At 44.1% G+C, this 23,768-nt stretch overlaps 1 protein-coding gene across 1 annotated transcript in view; it reads left to right on the forward strand.

Annotated features, from left to right (window-relative positions):
- The window catches only part of MACO1 (macoilin 1), a 539,166-nt gene that overhangs the window by 386,247 nt on the left and 129,151 nt on the right, over window positions 1-23,768 (forward strand). Inside the window, exons 7-9 of the mRNA XM_069622729.1 lie at window positions 14,729-14,887; window positions 21,913-22,095; window positions 23,067-23,187. Of these exons, the coding sequence (XP_069478830.1) occupies window positions 14,729-14,887; window positions 21,913-22,095; window positions 23,067-23,187 (463 nt within the window). The remainder of the gene's footprint in view (window positions 1-14,728; window positions 14,888-21,912; window positions 22,096-23,066; window positions 23,188-23,768) is intronic.

The following is a 23,768-nucleotide window of genomic DNA, read 5'->3' on the forward strand; positions in this document are numbered from 1 at the left end:
TCAACTTCAACCCCGGGAGGAATGGACGGTACCGAGTCTGTGTCTGAGACGGGAGGTGTGGATGGGACAATGGGAACAGGCAGTGTCTGTTGTGGGCCGGGTTGGCTAATAGGGAGTGTTAAGTTCGCGGTCTGTGGCTGGGGGAGGGCTTGAGCTACCGGAGGGAGGGCTTGAGCTACCGGAGGGAGAGCTTGGGCTACGGGCTCGGTTTGGGCAATAGTTACGGATGTGTCTGGCCTCACTTCTAACCTTGGGCCTTGTTTTGTATGGGTCAATATGTTTTCTATCAATTCATCTGCTATGTGTAATTCTCGTTGTGGGTATATGTTTTCTTTATTCAACTGGTCACGCCTACCTGCCCTTCTTAGACTCTCAGTCCACTCCTCCTCTTCTTTCTCTTCCCCTACCTCACCTTTCGATTTATGCCTGCGCGCATGCTTCGCTCTACTTCTAAATCGGAGCATTGCTTCCCTTCTCCAGTCTTTAATAGTCTCAAATGCTGCAGGACACGCTTTCTTTCTTATCAACACCCTTTCCAAGTTATCTATTCTTGCTATCTCAAAACTACCATTAATCGGCCACTGATGGTCTTGTTGCTTTCTGGTTTGCCTATGCCAAGTCTCACAGAATATTATCGCACCCACTCCATACTTCACATACATCTCATACGCCGGCATTCCCCCAGGGGGTACAATTTGACCATCTTCTAAAGATTGTCTACCACAGCGGAAAAACCCTGCTAGGGTGGACTATACCCCAGGCATGTTTCAACCTTCCCCCTGGTTAATCAACCTTACCTAGGGCGTTTGATTTTGCAAAGTCAATCCTCAACCAATATCAGGATTACTTTGAATCGGGGAATGACTCACCTGATAGATCAAGTCGTCTGTATACTGACGCACCAAATGACGTCGTGTCTGCGTTTCTTGGCTTCCGCCTCATTTCGGGACCCTCGCCTCCTTGTTCTCTAGCCAGGCACGTCAATCAGGGATCAGATGTCTGCAGATCTGCAAAGGAGTCTCATCACTTCTACAGAGCGCCCCGAACACCTCTTGATCCCGGCTCGATCGTCCCATCCTCGCCGTTCTCCGCCTTACTCAATTGCAACGTTATGCGATGGAACAAGTGGGGGAGGGTCCCTATTCGGGCGCCATCTTGAAAGGAGCCCCTAGGCGGCCCTTACGTCTATGGAAACAAGGCGAGTCACCACACACGATAGATATGCCAGACACGAGGTTGTATTCCCAAAGCTAGGGTTTATTGCAAAGCAAAAGTCTCAGTTGGCCAACTCGGTCTCACGCCCCGCGACGTGTATCTCTAGACCTCGAGGGACGCAAGGGAGCGAATTACATACATCAGTTACATATATACAAAATGCATATCAAACAATCAGCTATGACATGCTTAACACCGCCCATTATTGGGTTTCTTTGAACCTGGTGTGATGATGGACATTTTCGACAACTATGACGCCTTCAAACATCTATTCTAGTAACAATTTGCAATTTGTGATTGCGGAGGCATCTTTCAGTTAGTGAACAGAACACAGCGCTTCTGTTCTTTGAAGCGAGCTACATATGGGGGGGAAGAGTTGCATTCCAGACCTTGCTATCTATGAGGTGCTATTCGTGTCCTGGGAGCCGACACGCTCTAACGGGGCTCAGCAAAGGGGGGCCGTAAGAAGAGCATAATTCAAGCCTTTAGCTGCTTTATTCTAACATATTCTACCATATAACGAGACTGGCTGGCAGCTGCGAAATGATTAAATGCCCTGCAGCTCTGCTTCAAGGCTACATTCGGGAGGGAGCCGGGCATTCCTCCTGGCGCTGTCTACGTTATGTTTCAACGAACTCTTGTTATCCTTGCAGCCTTGTCCTTTTACGTGCAGACAACAATGTTTTACAGTCGAGCAGTGTAAGCGGAAAATGTACTGTGAAGCAATAAGAACAGAAAGCAATGGTTAAAAAACAAAATGGCGATTCTTGTTACATCAAAATGGCCGTTCATTGGCTAACTCGAAAACCTATATTGTGTCATATCGTGCATGAGACGGTTGGCCCACGGCCATCAAAATACGTTTGCGGTCACAAAGTAGAGGTATCCATTTTTCTAGACTGACAGCGGAGGAGCCAGAGAGCGCAAGCAGGAGTAGCGGGAGAAGGAAGGAAGTTGATAAGGCACGGGAGATGCCTATTGAAAAGGAGAAGATTTGGGCTGAGGACCCTAGACAAGACGGCCATTCAGATAGACAGTAATGATGGTCTTGGAGGAGTAAAAAGAGGCCAAGAGAACCTTCCACTGAGTGCCACCATTAATGGGAGAGGAAGAGATAAGAGAGCCAAGACCATATGAGTAGTCCATAGGATTGGTGAGGGAACGACAAAGCGGTTGTTGGTGAGAGTCTGCCTGGAGGAAGCACTGATGTAGGTATCAGCGATGGGAAGGCCTGGGTTGGAGACCAGAATTTCCCTCTGGAACTTCTTCCTTCCAGATTTAGTGAGGGGGATAGGAGAGGAGATAGAGTAGCTGTTAGAGAAGATAGGAGAAACAGAAAGCATCATAGAGGGTGCAAAGAGGAAAGTAGTAGTAGGAGCAGGAGGGAGAGAAAGGAGAGACGCACAGCCCTGCTCAGCTCAAAGCAGGATGTGCAGAGGCGGGGCTCACACAGTAGTTCACACATGGAGTAGCAGACAGGTGGCACACGACAGTAGCCACAGTGGGTGGGGCCTAGAGAGTGGGATTGAGCCTAGGGGTGCACAGTTCACAGTAAACGGAACCGCAATTGCAGGGACCTAGAGAGGGACACAAAGCACGGCTAGAGGGGAGAGCCTTACATTGCACAGAGACTGAGTACGTTTTGTCAGACGGTTAGGTGGAAGTATGCGCAAAGGCCGGGTAGTTTTAGTAGGGAGCAGTAATGGCTGCTCCCACTTCCCGACCTTTCTTGGGCTTACAAACCTAGTTTTTCCTCCTTTTAAACATGTTTTGTGTTCAACATTAGTGGCAGCACAATGCTCTGTATTTTTTCATTTTAGTTTTCACTCTAGCCACTTTGCTGTGACACTTTTGAACGATTCCTCGATCCCAGGCATTGTAGAATCACCCTCTTAAAGCGTTTATCAGCAGTGTTTATCTTTCTAATGCTAGATGTTTTGCTTTTACTTTAGCCAAACTCTCATATATTTTCAACTCCTTTCTCCAATGTTTTCAGACTCCCACTCATGTAAAAGCTAACATCTGGATTTCAATTATTGCTCCTAACAATTTGATTCACCCTTCTCCGTCACAGTTGACTGGTCTGATCATGGTCTGTTAGGCAAGATTGTATGCCGTACCCTGTGGGAGACTGCACCAGCCCTGTCCTCTTGGCATTAGTTAACCCAGCCTTTCGTATAAGCATGTACTACCCAAGTTGGTAGTGACTGAGCTGCCAGGCTCATCTCGAGAGGGGTCAATGTGAGCTGTAGGGTTGTAACATAGTTTCACAGTGACAAGTATCCAAATAAACACTTGCACTCAAGGTTTCTTGATTAAACCGTTATTTATTAATTTCGTAGTCAGTTGTTTAAGCCTTCTTTAGCAGGGAGCAAATATGTAAGCCTTTAAAATATACTTTGGAAATACACTGTTTCAATAAATCAGTAGATACCCATTTGGGATGGCACACACACACTTCCTACACCCTGAGGTGACTTAAATAATTAGGACACTGTGGACATTAATATATCGCTGGTACATTAAGAGCAATACTGAGTTTGGTGTTAAAAGGAAAAGGTTAGGGAAAAAAAACAATGGTTAACAAATATTCTTAAGCAGGTAAGTACTTTTTGAACCCTCCCCAATCCAAAGTAAATTAACCCTTTCCCAGCTACACAAGTTATAGAATGTGTGACTTTTGGAGGGATAGGTAAGGCACAGCATCAGAGGTTAGAGTCTTTTAGTCAATGTCAATTGGGCAAAAGTCTAGGTGAGCTGAAGCACTTCTTGAAGGTAAGTAAAATGTTTGGCACAAGATTTTAGAAATCTTTGTAGAAAATGAAATCACTGTTGGGCCACGAGCTTGGAGGCTTGTGAGGGGCCAAGCTGCAAGCAACTCTGCAGAAGCAACCAAGACAAGTCTCAACAGAGAGCTAGCAGGGCTACACAACATGAGGTAGTTTTACAGTACCTTAGGCCTGAAGAAATTGGTTCCAGCTGGCTTCTATTCCAGTTGTAGCATGGCAGATCCTGTTCTTGGGCCTTAGTCGTGGGGACAAGAGGGAGGACGTCTGGGGACTCCTGCACTACTAATTGAAGGTCGGTGGCAGCAAGGGGTTAAACTTCAGATCAGCTGCACTTCGCGGTTTCAGCTTCTCGCAAATGGCACCACTGTGGTTTTTGGATTCCTTGTGGGCTTTCCTCAGATCTTGGGTCCAGCACTCTGAGGTGGCTCAGGCTTGGTCAGTCATGGGAGTCTGGAGAATCTTCCTGGAACTCGGGTCTGACTTAAAAACAACACACTCGATTCTGGTGTTCCTCTCCCTGGCAATCGGTTCCTGCAGCAGCAATGGAAGTACAGCCAGCTCCGAGAGGATTTCTTGGGGTCAATTGGTCCACCCAGCCCAATGGAAGAAATCGTCCTTTGCAGGGCTTCTCTAGTCGAGGCGAATTCAGACCTTAGGCACTGCAGCAGGGCAAACCAGTCAGCTGTCACTCACCCAGCAGGGTGGCTGTCCTGTAAGGACAGCCAGTCAATTACCTTTTGGGTGCATTCCTGTAACGATGGGGATTAAGCACAGAGTTTCGGGCACCTCCCTCACTTCCTGACCTGCCAGACCGTTGGAGCCAGAGGCGGGCTTAACCAGTGAATCCTGCCAAAGACAAAATGAACAAAGAGACCAAACCTTGTTTGGCGTGCAGAGTAAATCTCAAGAAGGACTTTTCCAACAGGAAATGGTGAAAAAGGACGACCAGGGCTATTTTGACAAAATGAGCACCTATGGGTGCTTTACTACAGTTGCAGTCCGCGGTAGAAACTCACAATGGTAGGGAAAAGTAATCCACTGCTACCAGCTGTTAATTGTAGAAAAGAGTAGCATAAAACTGTTACATGAGCATCTAGACAAAGGGGATAGCACTCTATAGTAAGATAGTATGTGCTGAGTCTAGAAAGTTACACATGTAAGTAAAGTCAATTTCACTTCACTGCTTTTGGAAACAGTAGTTTAACCAAGAGAAGGTATTTAAATCGTTGGGAAATCTTGACTTCCTGTGCCACTGCACTGAAGGTGCTGTGTCACAATGTAATAAGATGAGGCCTATGGAGTTAGTCAGACACCAAAACCAAAAGAAACAGTGTTCAAATCAATGAAAAATACATGAGTGGGAAAAAGGTCTTCCTCTCTCCAGTATAAAAATTAAAAGTCCTAAAGTCCAGCAAAAAGAGCTCAGTGTCTCTAAGGTAGAAGGGGAATTAGCACATTTCTGAGAATTCTCCCTAACAGTCTGGTCCTATTTTCCTTTTATGTTTAGTCTTTGTCTCAGACAATGAGCAGCGCTGACATGCCTTAAGCCAAACATTTAATAGGTGTTGAAATCTTTTATCAGTTTTTCTAGTTATACCATTTGTTCACATCAACAATTTGCTTGCTCAAGCCATACAGGAAATCAGTGAACAAACATAACCAAAACCTGAGTGAGAACAAAGGAAATCAAAAGAGAAGGTACTATTGGTCTCTAAAATATGTTTGGGCACATGGACGAGAGAGCTGTTGGAGTGGTTGTAAAAGAATGGAATTTTGACTATAACACATTGGTGTCTGTCTTAAACAGTGTTCAAAAGAGGTGGCCATTATAGCGGCCATATCCTCTTTTGCCGCCTAAGGTACTATGTGCTATCCAGGTCTCGGAATGCCAGTGATTAGTGGAGCCCTCTATGGGAAATCCAATAGGCCTGGTGCTCTTAAGCACATTGGACATGTATAATCTTTATTATGAACTTTTGCAGAAAGGGATTCAATTTCTTAAAGAAAGAAGCTACATTTCCCTGGATGATGCAAGTTATCTTTTCACTTAATAGTATGGTCCACATGTGACCACCAATCATTTGTAGTGGGTGTTTTAAGTAGATTTGCCCAATGAGGATATTGTAATTCTCATTAAGAGCATAGGCCCCAGCATTGGGGGTCATACAATGTAACCCTTGCATAGTCCTGTTTTCCACTATTGCCAGTAAGTAGGTAGTAGACTCTGTGGGTAATGTAGAGTTAGCCATATGATTTTAACTGCAGTATCTTTTCCTTTCAATACAGGGTCAACCTAGGGCATTTCCGCCAGATGTGCAGGTATGTGCTCGTGCCCCCATACCCTTTCCTGCACAGACCATTTATCCCCTCGTCCCTCCCCCCCTCGCACCCACTCTATGGGGCTCGTTCTGTCAGGGTTAAGGTAGCCCATCACAGGGAATTGAAATCACTTCTCTGCATGCTGCATGTTGGCAGTGGACTTTAGGACTGCTATCCAAATTCTTTCCAACCTACTTTCGGGAAGTAACGTCCCTAAGTCTTTAACAGGCAAGTGTATAGGCTGGAAGAGTATCATTTGGGCTGTCATTTAATCAGTTACCTAAGTGCAAAATCAAGCACGCAGTACCACTGGGGTGAATATTCTCTTCTCGAATGCAGTCGGGGGGCCTACCTGCAACTGTTCGATTAGATTCATGGTTTAAGTAATGTCTCAGCTGTCGGTGGTGAAAACATTCCTTTTCATCTATCCCGAATGTATTCTTGCATGTTTCGAAGGATCTAATGTGATACTGGTAGAACAGGAGAGGTATTCACAGCCACCACAAATTTGTGCAATGAAAGTTCCATCATAAACTGAGAGGAAGTCGAATGGGATTGGTGAGTACAGGGTATGATATCAGTATTAGCATAGCAGCTATGTTATGCCAAACGTGTGAGGTAGACTTGGTAGTTGGAAGTTCATACATACTTAGCCATCTTTCTATCCCAGTAAGTACTGGTATGTATGTGTGTAAGGGGTCTACCAGTTACTTTCTCGTCAAGGGTTTTCCAGCTTTTGCTTGACCTCGTATTGACAAATTCCTGTAATAACAGCTAATCCAGAACGCAGCAACAGGACTACCCTTCAGACTCATTAAGTGAGAACCCATCACACGAGCACCGAGAACCCTACAGCGGCTATTAGTCAAAAGAATTTCTTCAAAACACACTGCATAACCCACGCCCCCAGGAGCAGAATTCATGCAGGGAAAAATCTCCATCTACAAACCGAACACAAAGGTCCACGACATTCGCCTTGAACCAAAACAATACGCAAATCAGAAATCTCCTGCATCTCGGCAAAATTTTTGATTCCCTCCTGAAAGAAATACGAATAGGAGACCGCCTAAAATTCAGAAAATTGAGAAAAACGTTTCTCTCTAACTCGCACAGCTAAACGGGTAACACCCTCCAAGGGAAACTGGCAACACAACAGAAGAGAAACACACAAAACGAAGACCTGATTAACTGAAACCTGGTTACCCCCAACAAAGTAAAGCATTTTAATACAGGCCACTATAGAAGAATGTGAACCATGCCAAACCAACATAACCACTGCATAGAAGTGCAGAGACTACTGACATCACTAACCCTACCAAAAACATTCCAGTATTCTGCATACTCGCCATCAAACACCAAACAAAACACACATCTACCGCTAACGCAGCAGAAACCTGCAACCAACACAAAATAACACACTCTGCAACACCCAACTAAACACAACACACTACTGAAAACTAAACCAGTTACACACATCCCCCACCCACTCCTACAATAAACTCTGCCTAACCTGTACCAACTTAAAACCAACCCAGCAAACACTGACCGTTTTTTAAAAACTGATCTGACTAATAGCACATCAAAACTCTCGAGCCCTTTCCCTCTCTATCCCACTGACTAAGCCCTCCTTCTCAGATCCGCCAGAGCGCCTGGAGACCATGAAAATGACACTGATGCATGGCATAAATCACAATAACATGACCTTAATTGAGCTGCTTGATAGTATTTATTAATATTTTATGTGCGAGGCAACTTTTGTCTATAACCCTGAACAACGTTGAGCTGGTGAAGGGGCTAATGGCTAGCATATAAGTAATACAAATTTACCGAAGTCAAAAAGAACCCTGACACAATTAGAGTAACATTTGTAAACCATTTGAAATGACAAAACTATTGTTGGATAAATCACTGCAAACTATCTTTATGGTCCCAAAGAATTGTTGAGGAGTTCATGAATGGCCACTTCGGGCCTTTCTCCAAATTGATTATAACACCAGCCCGGGAGCCTAAGCATGGTCCTTTCACAGTTAACGGGACATCCCTTTAAACCTGTGTATAAGGTTGACTGCAAGTTCGTACCGTGAAAAACAACCGTGATGGTGATTGAGTCATGGAATCATGGACTGCTAAGGCCTGAATCTCTACTACCCTTCTGGCATAAGTAAAGTTTTACAAGGACAGTGATCATGTGCCCCCATCTCCTTATCCATGCCTAAAGTGCCTTCATTTAATCAAAATCAGCCTCTGGTCTTTACAATCTTTTTCTTAAATCCATTCACTCCAATGGAAAGATTGTTGCATATGCTGTATGACAAAAGGATGCTCAAGTACTCTGTGGGCCTTAACAAGAAACATTGTTGCTCCACTCCTATTCAACTCATGGGCCACCCCAGGTCATCTCGGCAAGATGGCTGTCAGCCTCTATTACTTTTTACAATAAGAAGGCATGGTGGCCGCCACCAAGAGGACGAGGAAAAGCACATTCCAGGGGGGCAGTGGTGTCCACGAACACTCCTGGCAGGGTTTCTGCTGAACTACAGTGGCGGGGCTGAAACATGGAAGGTCACCCATACTTGCAGAAAGTTACTTGTCCACACAGAAAAAGCTCCAGAGGAGGACAGGCACATCCGTGCAGCCTGTGTGCATCAGGACTGTTTCTTTATGTGCTCCCTGGCACGAAAATGTCACATTTGACCTCAATGCCAGCCGCTCAGTATCACTTGCTTCCATGCCTGCCAGAACCTGAAGATGGGCTCCATCGGCAGACCAAGGTGAATCTCTGCCTATTGGCCAGGAGCCAAAAGGCACAAAATTAGGTTAATAGTGTGTTAGGGAGAATTCTCATAAATGTGCTAATTCCCTTCAACTTAGAGACCCCCAGTAACTTTGCTAGATTTGAGGACTTGATTTCTTTACCTGGAGAGAGTGTGAGCCTTTTTTCCCACTCGCTCATGTATTTTGATGCGTTTTACTCTTGTGTTCTTTGATTGTGGAGTTTTAGGCAACTCCATAGGCATCTTTTCATGTGTCACACAGCACCCTCAGTGCAGTGACACTGGGAAGCCTTTCAGGCTCTCCCAAGGTTTAAATGCCTTCTCTGGGATAAACTGTTTCCAACTGAAAGTAAAGTGAAATTGACTTTACTAGTCTTTCCAAATTCCTAGACCCAGCACACACTATATTACAATGGAGTGCTGGATGTGTCTAGAAACTCATGTAGCAGTCAAATGCTACCCTTTCCTCTCAATGGCTGGTGGCAGTGGTTTTACAACGAACTACCATGAATTTTCCCGACCGTGAACGCCGGTAGCATTATATCATGCAAGCCATGTTTTCCAAGATGGTGGCTGGGCCCCCTTTGTTTAAACAGGTCCCGGTCTTCTTTTTTCACCATTTCATATTGGAAAGGTCCTTCTAGAGTTTGTCTCTGCATGCCAAACCAGGTTTGATCCCTTTGTTCCTATGCCTTTGGCAGGCTTAAGGACTGAAGACCGCCTCTGGAACCAGAGTGTTTGGGGTGGGCAGGAAGTGAGGGGGGTGCCCAAAACTCCATGTGCTTAGTCTCCTAGGAGACCCAAATGCACTCTGGCGTGATTGGCTGGCTGACTGTCCGGCAAGGACAGCCACCCTGCTGGGTGAGTGGCAGCTAGGCTGTAATAAATGGGAGAAAACTGTTTAAAAGGTGTGTCTCTTGGCTTGGAAGGCTGAGTCGACCACTGGAACGAATCAACCGACGACGAGCTGAAAGCAGACGGCTGCTGCAACTCCTGGACCATTGGTGTGCCCGGTGAAGCCCTGCTGCGGGGCCGAATCGCCAAGTTCATCTCGCCAGAGCAGCCCTTCAAAGACGACTTCTCCCTTTGAATTGGTGGGACCAATCCTCTCGTAAGCCACCTGGATACCATTCTCGGAGCTGGTTGTATTTTTCTCAGAGTGCTGCAGGAAACCGAATAGCCAGGGAGAAGGACACCAGTTTGTGTGCTTGACTACAGCTACCGGAATTGAAGATTTGCCTTTGCCAGTTTTTTCGACCAGTCCCCGTGCAGTGCAGGAGTCCCCCACGTCCTCCCTCTTGTCCCCACGACTGAGGCTCAGGAACGGTGAGAGCTGCAGGAACTGCCAGGAACAGACATCTTCCACTGCGTCTTTTTCTTCATTGTAAGGTACTGTGAAAACCCAACCAAGAGAACTTGCCTCTCACTGCGAAAGTGCTTGAAACTTTGGCATCTTGCAAGCCTAGTCATCTTGTGACCCAACATATGAATCTTTCTTTTACGAACTACTCCTGAGAACCTTGGCAAATGCTTTTTCGTTTAACTCCCAGAACTGCTTTATCCTATACAAGGCTTTTGCCCATTGACTTTGGCCTAACCTATTGCATTGAATCAACTCCTCTGGTGAACACAAACTATTTGCACTGTTTTAGAGTAACTGTAATATTTGTTTTATTAACTTATGCCTTTTTGCTCCTACTTCAAATGCTCTGAATGCCATTTTGCTCCTCCTTCAAAGTAGTCTAAATGCCTCGGAACCTGATATTGTGAAGTACTGAAGTATATTTTTGTGTGATATAGATTGCTTCCTTTTAGTGAATGTTTTATCATTGACTGTGAAATAAATTAATAAATGTTTTACCCAGAAACTTTGAGTATGAGTCTATTTGAATACTTGGAATTATAGACCGGTGTGTAACATCCTTACTGCTCACATTGCCTTTTGAGATAAGCCTGACTGCTCAGCAGCGCTACTACAAATCTGTGTACTACAGACTTATACCAAAGTCGAACCTCCACTCCAACACTCCGTGTGTTCTCATTCTGCTCGATCTCTCTTCTGCCTTTGACACTGTCAACCATGCCATCCTGCTCAACCGTCTCCGTGATAACCTGGGTATCACTGGTCAGGCTCTGGCGTGGCTGACCTCTTTCCTTTCCAATCGACCCTCCCAGATCCAACTGGGGTCCTTCCTCTCTGACATCTTTTTCTCTACCTGTGGTGTCCCCCAGGGATCTAATCTCTCTCCCTGGCTTTTCAACTAGTATCTGGCACTCCTTGCCCACCGCATTGCCACACTCTGCCCCAACTTTCAGTGCTATGCGGACGATACCCAGCTCATTTTCAGACTACCCTCGGCCTCCTCCTCCCCTTCCCTCATTTCTGACTGTCTGCTATCCAGGAATGGTGTGCCGCCACTGACCTCTGCCTTAAAGCCAGTAAGACTGAGATTCTAATCATCGGCACACCCACTCACTCCTTCCCTGCAGCTCTCTGGCCAGCCTCTCTTGGCCCTCTTCCTGCTCCTACCTGCAAGGCAAAAAACCTCGGGGTCATCTTCGACTCCACGCTCTCCTTCTCTCCTCATATATCTGACGTCTCTAAGAAGTCACCCTACCAGCTGCACCTCCTCACAGGTATTCTTCCCTTCCTCTCCTTCCCCCAGAAGCTCAGTCTCCCGAGCCCTGTTTCTCTCGAAGCTGGACTACTGTAACAGCCTCTATCTTAATCTGCCTGCCTCTACTCTCCGCCCTCTGCAACTCATCCAGAACAGGACTGCGAGACTTGTCCTTGGCCTCAAGCCCAGGGACCGTATCTCTCCAGGACTGAAATCTCTACACTGGCTCTCGGTGGCTGCGAGGATTAAGTTCAAAACCCTCTGCATTGTCCACAAGGCCTTCTGGGGCCTGGGGCCTAAATACCTTCAACTCTCTCTTCCTAAATATCTTCCTTCCCTAGCCCTTCGCTCATCTGTCTCCAACTCCCTCAGGGTTAGCCGCTTCTCGAAGCAACAAGCTGGGGGTAGATCTCTCTCCGCCGCAGGGGCTTCCATCTGGAACAGCCTTCCTGCCTCCCTGAAACTTGAGGAGAACATCTCCGGTTCCAGAAGCACCTCAAAACCTTCCGCTTTGCTTCTGCTTTCTCTCTCCCCTGCTAAATTCTTCACTGAAACTGCACTGAATCTGCAACAGGGCCACTCCCTCCGACCTCGGTCCTTGGCCCAGCCACTCTCCACTTGCACTGCCTCCCTGGCAACCCCTGCACTGCGGGACTGTCTCTGTATCCCTACAGCCCCCCCTCCCCAGCACTTGTCTGCACTTACCTTGCACTTGCCACCAGCTGGCCCTATTATTTATTTTTTATTCTACTTACCCTGTACTGCACTCCCTCCCCCCCCCTTCCCCTTTTCCCTCCCCTCTACCCCTGCACTTGCGCAATCTAAATGACACCTGGCCTAGTAGGATCGTTGTCTGTCTTCCCCTTGTTCCCCCTCCCTGCCTCGTCGCGCCTTCAAACACTTGTGTATAGGCGCGTTACAAATGCCATATCATATCATAAGGTTGGTTTTGCTTACACCTGTATTCCTAGTTGTGTGTAGTGGTCCCAAAGGGTACTGCATACAAACTTTGCCTAACATAGTGCACTAAAGTGAATGCAGTTTTTGTTTATGGTCAAGATAGGGAATTGGGCCTGTCCGGTCTATATATTTTTTTGGCAAACTTTGCTGGCTCTGTAATATACTGTAATATACAGGGAGAGAGATTGAATAGAAATTCTTCTCTAGTGTGGTCATTTCTGAACTTGCCCTCTCTAGATAGTAGGTTTCATTGCAGATAGCTGCACTGTTTGTTTTGCTTTTATGGGTTTTCTTATGGTTGCAGTGAAAGTTGCTTGTCAAGAATGGTTATCAAGGTTTAAATACTTCTGTGTGGTGCATCACATATAGGGACGTTCTGTATTGTGTGATCAGTGTTTTACTCATGGCCAGGGAGTGTAACCTTTTTCAATTGGAGGCAAATTCACTTGGCTTGCATCTATCTGTATAATGAGCAGGCTCTTGACTATATACAAATCTTAAATTCCTCATTTGATCCATAATGTGGCAGGTTTATTGACCCGAAATATTTCTGAAAATTAAAATTATGCAAAATTTCCTATCACACGGATGCCTCTAACCACATGGTTAACTGTAGCTATCTGGCAGCCTTCAAATATAGAGCAAGTGATTTATTGTAATGCTGTGAAGACACGTTTTGCCTTACTAGGCCTTCAAGAGCGCTCCACAGGTCGTACTAATATTCATTATATAGCTCTTGTGGCCTTCCTGTGCTTGGCTGATGCAAGTCTTCAGGCCATCACAGAACTAATGTCTTATGTTCCTCAGGGTTCTTATTGACTGCAACAACCTTGAAACTGGAATCCCATGCATTCCTGTTTTTGTAATCTAAGTCATCAATCTGCACCACCAGCCTTTTTCTGGCTCTCCATGCCACTCTCCCAGGCACTCATTTCTTAGAAGAATTTACTAGCATGATATTGATATTTTATTTGTATAGTGCTCATACACGTGGTCTTGGGTCTTGCTATCCCTTTTCCTCTGCCAGATTAGACGGTTAGAGATTTGTAAGCATATGTGTTCCCTACTCTGCCCCAAATAAAATGTTGATGGTCTTCTGTTTTCGCGTGGATCCCATCTCTGTGGGCTTATACTGGTCACGTCTCCCTGCATGCTGCCTCTTCCTTCCAGCGCTGGCATATTTGTGGTGATCTGCATGCAAGTTGCTGCTGTTCTACCTCTGAGCAAATAATGCTGTTGACACATTTCGTCTTCATGGATAGCACCTAATCTAGGCTGTAGCTTCACCGCACAAACCCCCTCCCAGCCACACCCTGCCCCCACTCTCTCCCCTCCATTGAGAAGCGAAAAGGGTAGTTCTTTCGTCCTTCTTGACTGACTGGTCTGTGCATCTTTTCATCTACGGTGATGTTCTCTTGGTAAGCTGAGGGAGTAAGTTACACTCTGTCTTTCTACTGTAATGGTAAGAACAAATATTGCATTAGTGAAGATTGTATTATGAGAAAAGTGTGAATATACGAATAATCACTGTGTTTGTTTACCATGTCCAAACTCTGGGCAGGAACGAGCAGTTGTGCACAGGCGATTGGAGGGAGTGTATGGCCACATGGATCGTAACAGTTTAGGGAATGGAGGGACTGTCTCAGATATGCCACGTCCTCTCGATGAGATGTGAGTGCGTTGTTCATCAGTATGCATATAATATGCCCGTAAGTCCTCATATCAAGCTAATGAAAATCTAAGTTTTAAAACTACCACAGTTTCCCCATTTTGATTTCTTGGCTTGTTAACCGTGCACAAGAATTGGAGATTGTATATGAAATGTATACCTATTATAAGAAGTGCCTGACCTGTTGACGGGTTGGCTAATGAGAGAAACCTGTTGCCAACGATTCTCAGTACTCCTGCATTTTCAGATAAAGTATTAAACCACACAAGATGAGCTCGTAATGAATGAGTAATGCCAATACATTTTTCATCAACAAAGTGGACAGCTCCAAAGTACAAATTGGCACTCGCATCCGTATTAAGCAGTTGACGTTTTCCCTTCCAGGTTGGAACAAGACATTAAAAAATTAAAGGCAGACCTGCAGGCCAGCAGACAGATCGAACAGGAGCTTCGAAGTCAGATCAGTTTGCTGGGCAGCACAGAGCGAGGAATTCGATCTGAAATTGGACAGCTGCGCCAAGAAAATGAGCTGTTGCAAAACAAGTATGTTCAATGTATAACATTTTAACACTGCAAACCTTGATAATTATTAACTTATTACAGGAATACATTGATCAGAATCATTTAATTACGTTTCCAAAAACAGATCTTGATTTCAGTTTACTCCGCTCTACTTCTTAAACAAAATTCCATTCCCTGGTGGTATATACGAAATCTGAGCTCAATTTTCAGATGGAGTACATCGAAGAGTGTGGGAGCGTGTTGTATTATTGCGTCTTTGAACCCTAGAAGGTTTTTGGAAAAAAATGACAGTATACTTGTCTTTCCATTCCTGACCATTATTAAATGTCAAACAGTTAAAGTAAAAAGCATTAGACTCTTGCTCAGTGATACATAGACCGGAGTGACCCAGGTTGAGCATAATGGCACAAACACCTCTGTTCTAATATTTTAAGCCCTTTTCTAGTAAGGGGCTTTTCTAATGAAAGAAAGTGAAGAACGTGACTGTTATGGTCAAGAAAGGCATTGGATTGGCAAATGTAAAAAAGCTAGCTGTTTTTAGTTTGGTCTGAAGTGCTGCATGAGCTATAACTGTTGATATTAGGATTGTAGATAGGTGGGGAATTACGTACGAGAAGGAACACACAGCCTGCAGTTGCTCTTCGTCTGTCTACCCACTCACTGCTCCCGAATAAGCATGCCTTTAGCTATATAAATTCCCATCCCTCTTCTTCCAGTGCCCAGTGTGATCTCTTACCCTCCATCTTTAGTATCCTAAGTATGAGGTAGCCATTTTTGCACAGAAAATGGTGGCCACTTTGTATTAATGCTTCAGAAACCTATGCAATATTACGTTTTCACCTGTACGCTAAGAAGGAGCCATCTTGTGTATAAATAAATGGTTGACCTTGCAAGCCTTTATCATGTGGCGTCAGAATCGGCAGGGTCTGCAGGCTGGCCATGAGCCCAGGAGGAGGATGAAGGTGGCAGGCTTTAAAAAAAGAGTAGCTTGGGCAGTGGTACATCCTCTCTTCCCTCTGCGCCTGTCAGAGTGCCGCTCTGGGCAGAGGTTCTTGGGCATTACTGCTAGGCCCATCACGTGAATCGAACTGATGGGGCGCTTTCGACTTCTTAGGCATCTGTGTACACGTATTTTCAAATGGCTAGCTATGCAGCCAGTCGGTCTGCAGCAGTGCATTTAGATTCATCTCTACAAGTGTGGTCTGATGAACACCAAACTATTGCGCTTTTCTGAATATGAGAGCAAAAGGGCAGAGGTTGCGTTACATCACCCTAAACACTCCTACCTAAAGTGATGCATTTTAATCAATGAAATCAATGTAGTGCATGACTAATTGCTCCACTAGTTAAATACTGGATTTCCTGATTTCAGGTTTGTGGAAGAACTAGTCGCATGTAACAATTTCACTTTTGCATCAACATTTTGGGGTCCAATTGATATTGGAGTATTGTAATGTATACTACGCAAGTCTAACTTGAAGCCAACACATTCCGTTTTGCATTGCAAGCTTTGACGTCCTATAAGTACTCCTCACAAGACTAATGTACTATATCTTCTCCTATACCTAGAAGCTGGGATTCTTACCAGAAACAAGGCTCATGACATATTGTGCTTTATATCCAATATCAATTGAACTCCACTCCTGAATAGAACAAAGTGCTGAATGACAGAGTTTCGTGTATGTCAGTATGCTAGTATTTTCAACGTGAATTGGTCCTGAGGAAGCTCGCAGAAAGAGCAAATACATGTGTAAACCACCAATTCTGAATCTAAACAGACTGATCCGATTTGGTCTTTCTAAAAAGATTTTGAATATCTTCAACAAATGTTCTACTGTATCTCAAGCTATTGATACATTTATGCAAAAGTGAAATTTTTCCATGTGACAAGTATTTCCACAAACCTGAAATAAAGCAATCTTAAGTATTTAAAAAGTGGGGAAATTAATAATTCACTAAATTTAGATACGTGCCTCAAGTGGTCAATAGATAACATCCCAATTAGCATAATTATTGGCAGATGGAGGAGTATACACCCCAGTAAATGTTCCTTGCATTGGGCATTGCCTTAGCAGCAATGTAGTTTTTATTTTTTTTAAAAGAAATTTCTTCTCCTTAACGTAGCTGGCGCTTGTCAGCATTTACATTTCTCCTAATTTAGTGGCTTTACAAGTTTGGTCCCTCACAATCTGAAGACCTTAGGTACTCTGCAGGCTCTCAAACAATGGTGCTGTTTGCTAACTGTATATTGTGAAGCGTTCTACTCAGTGGGGCTGCACGAAAAGCACCAAACCAAGCTGGCTGGACCTGGGTTGTTCAGATAAGCATGCCCAGATTTAAGGCACATGACACTGTTGCATCTACAGAATGGGCTGGCGTGAGATTAAGGACTCGCTGCTTAAAGTTAGTCTTCACTCGTAAATGGCTCAATCCTGCAACTTGGCAGAGCCCAACCTTGGTGGCTATGCAAGATAAATGGGGAATTTAACTGACACCAGGAAAATGTGCGAACCGCTCTCCCCCACGCACCGTCCAAAAAGCGCCAGAATTATGGAGAAGGGTTGGGCATAGGAAAGAGTGCCATCATTCAGAATGCTGTTATTGGGAAACTGAAGTAATGCCTCCATTTATCTATGCAACCATCCATAAAAAAATACCCTGGTAGCAACATTGGGCAGGGATTTATTCCTGACTAAGAGTGGGTCATGTATTGCCCACAAGGAAAGTATACCGGATGGCTTTGGGCATTACAGCAACCCCTTACTTTGCGGTCTCTCGGCCAGGTGCCCAGGACCTGATTTTCTGCTTTGTTCTGCTGCATGGTCTTCCTGCACAGAATGATATCTGTACCACAGTAATGTCTCTACCGCTGATGCTATCCATCCCCCTTAACACAGCACCTGATCTGTAACATATTCCCTATTCTTGGCCATTAAGTGCTTACACTCACTTCAGTGATGCTGTTTGTTGCTTTTTTTTAATTATTTGCGCCTTTCAGATATTCATCCAACTAATGCTTCATTTGTAAGCACCCCCATTCTACCAGATATATATTTTAAGACTGTACATGGGAATGGTTTGTTACCTGGGCATTTAATGGCTGTGCCTGGCAATGGTGTGACCTGAATATTTGACTTTTCCTAGCAATGATGCAAGTACTTAGTCATATGTTGTCAATACCTGCCAAATGCTATGCAGGGCTTCTAAAAAAAGCTAAAACATCTGGCTTTGATGGTGCCTGTTTAGGAGATGTGACTCATGAAAACTTTTAAAAAATAAATAAAAAGAATGATCTTGTATTGCGTTTCATGCTGGACTCAAGCCCCTGAGCACAGTTCCCCGGGGACTGTGTATCGAAACAGCGCTGCTCAGTGTAGTCTTGTTAAGAAGACCAGAGTTGCACCTGAACTTACTGTCCTCCTTGCATCAGAAAGAGAGAGGCACAGTTAAAGGCTCAGTAGTCAATGTATTTTTCCTCAGCAGATTGTTCATTTCGTTAAATCGAGCCGCAGCCACAATTCTTTGTCTTCAGAAAACTTTTCACAGCAATGCTCGAGATGCTTGGGACGATTGGGGTTTCCTGCAATACCTTCAGCAACGCAAATACATGCTATGCATTGTCCCTCTTAGTTCCAGCTCCAGGGGCACCTGATCTATATTTTGATTGGTTTCTAACTGCAATTAGTTTACGGAGATTGCGCTCTGGATGATTTGTCTTCCAACTTCAATTACTGTGACCTGTGTAGTCAAGTATGCCTTTGACAAACACCTGTACTTCAGTAGCCTTATTAAATACCGTCAGTCACCTCCAATAAGGCTCCAGTGTTTTCTCATACCAACGAAGAGACTTCGTTGGAACTGCTCCGGCCACAACACTCGGAGGATGTTGAATCCCACAGTAGCCCGTTGTCAGCGATGGTTCCTAAAAAGAGGAAGAAAACCCTCCGCTCCTTGCCGGTGAAGGCCTCGTAAAATGCTTTGTTCTTACGAAAGTCTTTAGTTTTTTTTTTTTTTTTTGCTTTCAGTTTGGGCTCACAGCTCTGTAGTTTTTCAGCCCTCCTTCGGCACTGGTTATAGTTGTTTGTTCCACTTTGAGGGACTTTGACGAAGTAGATGGTACCCAAGTAAACTTGAACATTTCTAAAAAATCGTGTTTGTTGCAATTATCTGCTGTAACTACGCCAGCAGCATAAATGTATTATTCTGGAAAAAGAACGGCACTACAGGAGCCTTTCTCCAGGGAAAAGGGACCTTGCTTAATGCATCTGCTTTGGAAACCTATTTGTCTGAACTCCATCCTGGAATGGTGACTTGGGAAGAAATTACGGTTTCATGCAGTGTGAGGTACTTCTAGAAGCCTTCCAGTGTCCTGGGAAGCCTTTGCTCGACTTACCAAATGGGCATACATGTCCAGGGACCTATATGGCATGCAAACCCTTGGCATGTCTGTGGCAATGGCAAGTCTACGTTCCAAGGGCAGAGATTAAGACTAGCTACTCTTTCATTCCAGCAGCATGCTGAGTATGCATCAGAGATGGCTAACTGGTATTTGTGTTCTTTTAACAGTGTGTGCGATTATTTAACCATGATTACTCTAACCACTGTAAAGCCACAACTTGACAGTTTCCCTGCCAATTTTCCCCTAACCCGCACACCTGCTACACTTCCCCGGGACGGGCATTTGTGAGTTTGGCAACAGACTTCTATTGCATACTGCATTCTCTTGGAGCAACCTTGCGATGCCTTTAATGACTGTATGTAGGAATATGCCTGACCTCAACTTTCCCTGCTTAACTAATACTTGGAACCACTCATCTGACAATGGAGGATGCGCGTTTTGCTGGACACTTTCGGCAAAATCCTGCAGCCACTTTACGAACTGGCCACACATTGCCTGTGATCAGGTGGTTTCTTTAATGTCGAATTTGTTACAGCAAATGCCTTTCCAAATGGTTTCCACCAAAACAAGCTCCATGTTGAAAGCAAATGCCTGAACATGAATGGGTGGGGTATACATTTAGCCCTCAATACACTCTTGTGCAAAGGTCCATTCAGAATCTATAATATGAATAGAACAATGAAGGACTGCTCTTTGGCTGGAATTTCCAGTTGGGCACACAGCATCCGGGAAAGGTGTGTAGTAGTTCAATTGAGCAGTGTTTGTTCACTCAGCCCCAAATGCCCTACCTCGCAGCCACTCCACATAGACACTTACTGTAAACAAAAGAACAAAGTGGATGTCAGAATCTCACTTCCCAGCATTGAGTGGCATGTGGCCTATTTGTATGCATTTTACCCTTCAAAAGATCTAGAAGCCATGATTACTGACTCAATTTCCCCCAGGTCATGTGAGAAGCTGATGGCCTGCTTGTTAAATGACTGATGCAGAAAACTACTCAAGGATCTATGCCCCCGCCTAAACTAAACACATGTTCACCTCAGACCTTCTGTTATAAATCACAGCTGCGCATTGTCTACATATCACACTTTGACAGTTGGTCAATAACTACCAGAGTGGGTCTGAGAAGAGCATCAAGTATCATTCTTATGTAGTTGAAGAAATCTGACGAAAATATTCAGAAATGAAAAGTTGGCTGACATAAACCATCAAGAATACAAGTATTGTAGACTGTGGCATTGTGCATTCCTTTTTGGAGTTCCATCAATAAATGTCAAGTTTGAAGCCAGTTACTGACAGTTTGATAGCACCAGATAAGTCTTAAAAAGTGTATTTGGTTTCTCGTTTCTACAATAAGCAATGTCCAATTACCACAGAAAGGGACATCACGCATGTAGACCAATGTTTTGCCAGTTAATTGTGATTGAAAGTCACATTCAGATTATTTGAGTCACACTAGCAGTAATATCCAGATGGGTTACACTAATGGGTGGAGCAGCGGCATCTGCTTTGCAGTAGGACCTTATAACCCAAGCCCTTGTCAATAAGGTACCTGAAAAGAATGTCCTAAAAACTGTCAACGTGATCTCAGTTAACATTGGAGATCTGAGTGGGGGTTTATATGCCTTTCTACTAACATATCTCAAATTGACACTGCTTTCTGGCCATGTATGGCAGTTACTGTATGAGATTTGGGGATAAAAAACCCAGTGGATGAAGCTGTTAAACTGCAATGAAAAGTTTCAATAAAAGCCCAATTGATGATTCTTGAAGGCACATAACCATTATACATGAAATAAGGTCAAACAAATTCTCATAACCTTGGGAACAAAACGGTTCACTTTCGTGGTGAGAGGAAGTCAAAAAGTCTCTTGCGGCGGGGTCTGATGGTGGTAACAAGTTGGATTTGAAAACGGGGTTCAATGTGGGGTCAGAACGGGGCACTCGGAAGAAAAGGACATTGCCTCCCCCGATCCAAATAGTTAAATGGCAATAATTAGGCCTCACTTCCCTAAGTCTGCAATGGAGAGAAGGGTTCAGCACCTGGCTAGTGCGATAACCTTGCTAAATACCTTTGAGACAGGAAAAGAGCATAGAGTAATCAAATACAGCATTAAAGAGTGATGCTAACTTTGTGCCTTTAACTGCAATATTAAATTGATCCCCCATGCAAGCACAGATGTTGTCCATATACTAGGAGAGAAAGCGCATATCGAGCTCTAAATCAATAGTTACTTAGTAGTAGTTGGGGGGGCACTCGATCACCTGAATGTGAATTCGCTGTGAATGTCGAGTTTAAGAGCAGGACTTTGGCATGATGCAAAGAGGGGGAAGGAAGTGGGATAGCATAGTTGAACTCCGATGAAAAGTTAAAGCAAGCCTTCTACAGGTTTTTGAAAAAAAAGAGAAAATGCAGAAGTCTTGAACATTCATTAATCTGTCGAATGCGTGTCACTGCACTCCTTTTATTTTCATATGTCCTATGATAACGCTTGTCACTTAAATGTGTTTTCTGTGATTTTCTAGGTTGTGGTTGGGATCAGCATCACTATTGCATTACAGTCTCAATTTAGATTTGTATTGGTGGTGAGATAACCACAGCAAATTCTCACTCTGAGCCCAAGTACATATGTCCATTTCCCTGCAGATTACATAATGCAGTTCAGATGAAACAAAAAGACAAACAGACCATCAGTCAATTGGAGAAAAAGCTGAAGGCTGAACAGGAAGCACGAGCATTTGTAGAAAAACAGTTACTAGAAGAAAAAAAAAGAAAGAAATTGGAAGAAGCAACAACTGCACGCGCTGTAGCAATTGCTGCTGCATCAAGGTATACAACTGTTGTAATGTTACCTGTATTTGAATGATGGCACCAGGGCAGTAAAAAGCTTATTCCATCCCCAACCTGTGCTGATTAATAAATAACCTGTTATTAAATAATCGTCAAAATAGTTTGTTACACAGATTAACGTACTTTAATGTTTGTCTGAATACATAATGTTCACCAGAAGAAATTCAGTGGCATTGCTGCTGATCTCAACATTGCCATTGATTATTTTCTTGATGACCGATCACATCAAGATCCACAGGGGCTCTGATAATGTATGGTAATATCCTACTATGGCTCAACAGACTACCACCGGCATGAGGTGTAAAACCTACTGAAATATTTTTGATTGTGCAAACACAATATCATTTTCTTTATTACTTCTCTGTATCATGTGCCCTTTTGCAACTTGCTTCCTCATTAGCATCATCTGTACACTGTAGTGGTTAATTAGGGGTAGCCACCTGATGAGCAGGAGCAAGTTCTGGCATATGTTCTTGCTATTAATCATCCTGGATAGTTACCTGCCCTTTCCCCATCCTATAGTACTATTGCGTTGCCAAAACTTGCCTGGGAGGTAAGGTGGGCTTCCAGCTTTACCAACCATTACCAACGGTAAGGGTTATGTCCTTGTTTGAGGTCTGTTTAGGTGTTAAAACTCATTGAGACAGATTTTACTAGGTCACACCACCTTGCCCCCTTTAACAAAGGTGATGAGACAAATTGTACTTTCTTCAAACAAATGTGAAGGCTGCTGGCCAGCACAAAACAAAGACTTGAATTACCTGACACATTGTGTATTTCATCTGGGGATAGAACCTACGCCAAAAATAGGAAATCTGATTGTGTACTCGAAGAAGATATTGTGGCATGAAGTATGATGTAGGCCTGGATATCCCATGTAAAGCCAAATGCAGAGGAACATTATTTTGTCTCAGTTCTCTTGTTTTACAGTGTTCTTTGTCTTCAAACAGAGGTGAATGTACAGACACGTTACGGGGTCGCATCCGAGATCTGGAAACGGAATGTAAAAAGTTAACAATTGACATGAAACAGAAAGAAGATCAGATTCGTGATTTAGAAGGCAAAGTCCAGGTAATTGAATTGTTAACTTGGACATCTGCATTGTTTGCTTCCTTAGCCATACACGTTGTAGACATCCTGATACCCTTGCTATTAGAAAATAATGAAATGAACCAGGACCTCCCTTGCGATGCATAATGAAAACATTTTTTGTGATTTCTTGGTTCCTTCACTATTTATACATTTTATAGGTCATTACTACGTGGAGTCTGAGGGTGAGGGGTGGCTTGCCACCACTGCTCTATGCCCTCAACACAGACAACCCAGAACCAAATTCACACACACTCCTTGGGTAAGTAAGACCCCAAGCGCTCACACTAGAGAGAATACAACCCGCCAGGGAAGAAAGGGCCAAGTCGGTCTTGTAAGGATAACAAGTTTAATCTCATGCGCAGATGAGAGCAACAGCAAAGAACTCTGCTGCCAAGAATGTTCTGCCAAATAGAGGTACAAGCAGAAACATTTAAAGCAAAACTTTGTCATAAATGATGCAATACATATGGTTTATTGGTCCCATCTCAGCCCATCTTCCATCACGTGGGCGCTGCAGGGCTCATCTTTTCACATCGAAGGTCAGACAACAAATGAATTAT

The sequence above is a fragment of the Ambystoma mexicanum genome, chromosome 11 (assembly GCF_040938575.1).
Source record: "Ambystoma mexicanum isolate Mex_15411 chromosome 11, UKY_AmexF1_1, whole genome shotgun sequence".
NCBI classification, from domain to species: domain Eukaryota; kingdom Metazoa; phylum Chordata; class Amphibia; order Caudata; family Ambystomatidae; genus Ambystoma; species Ambystoma mexicanum.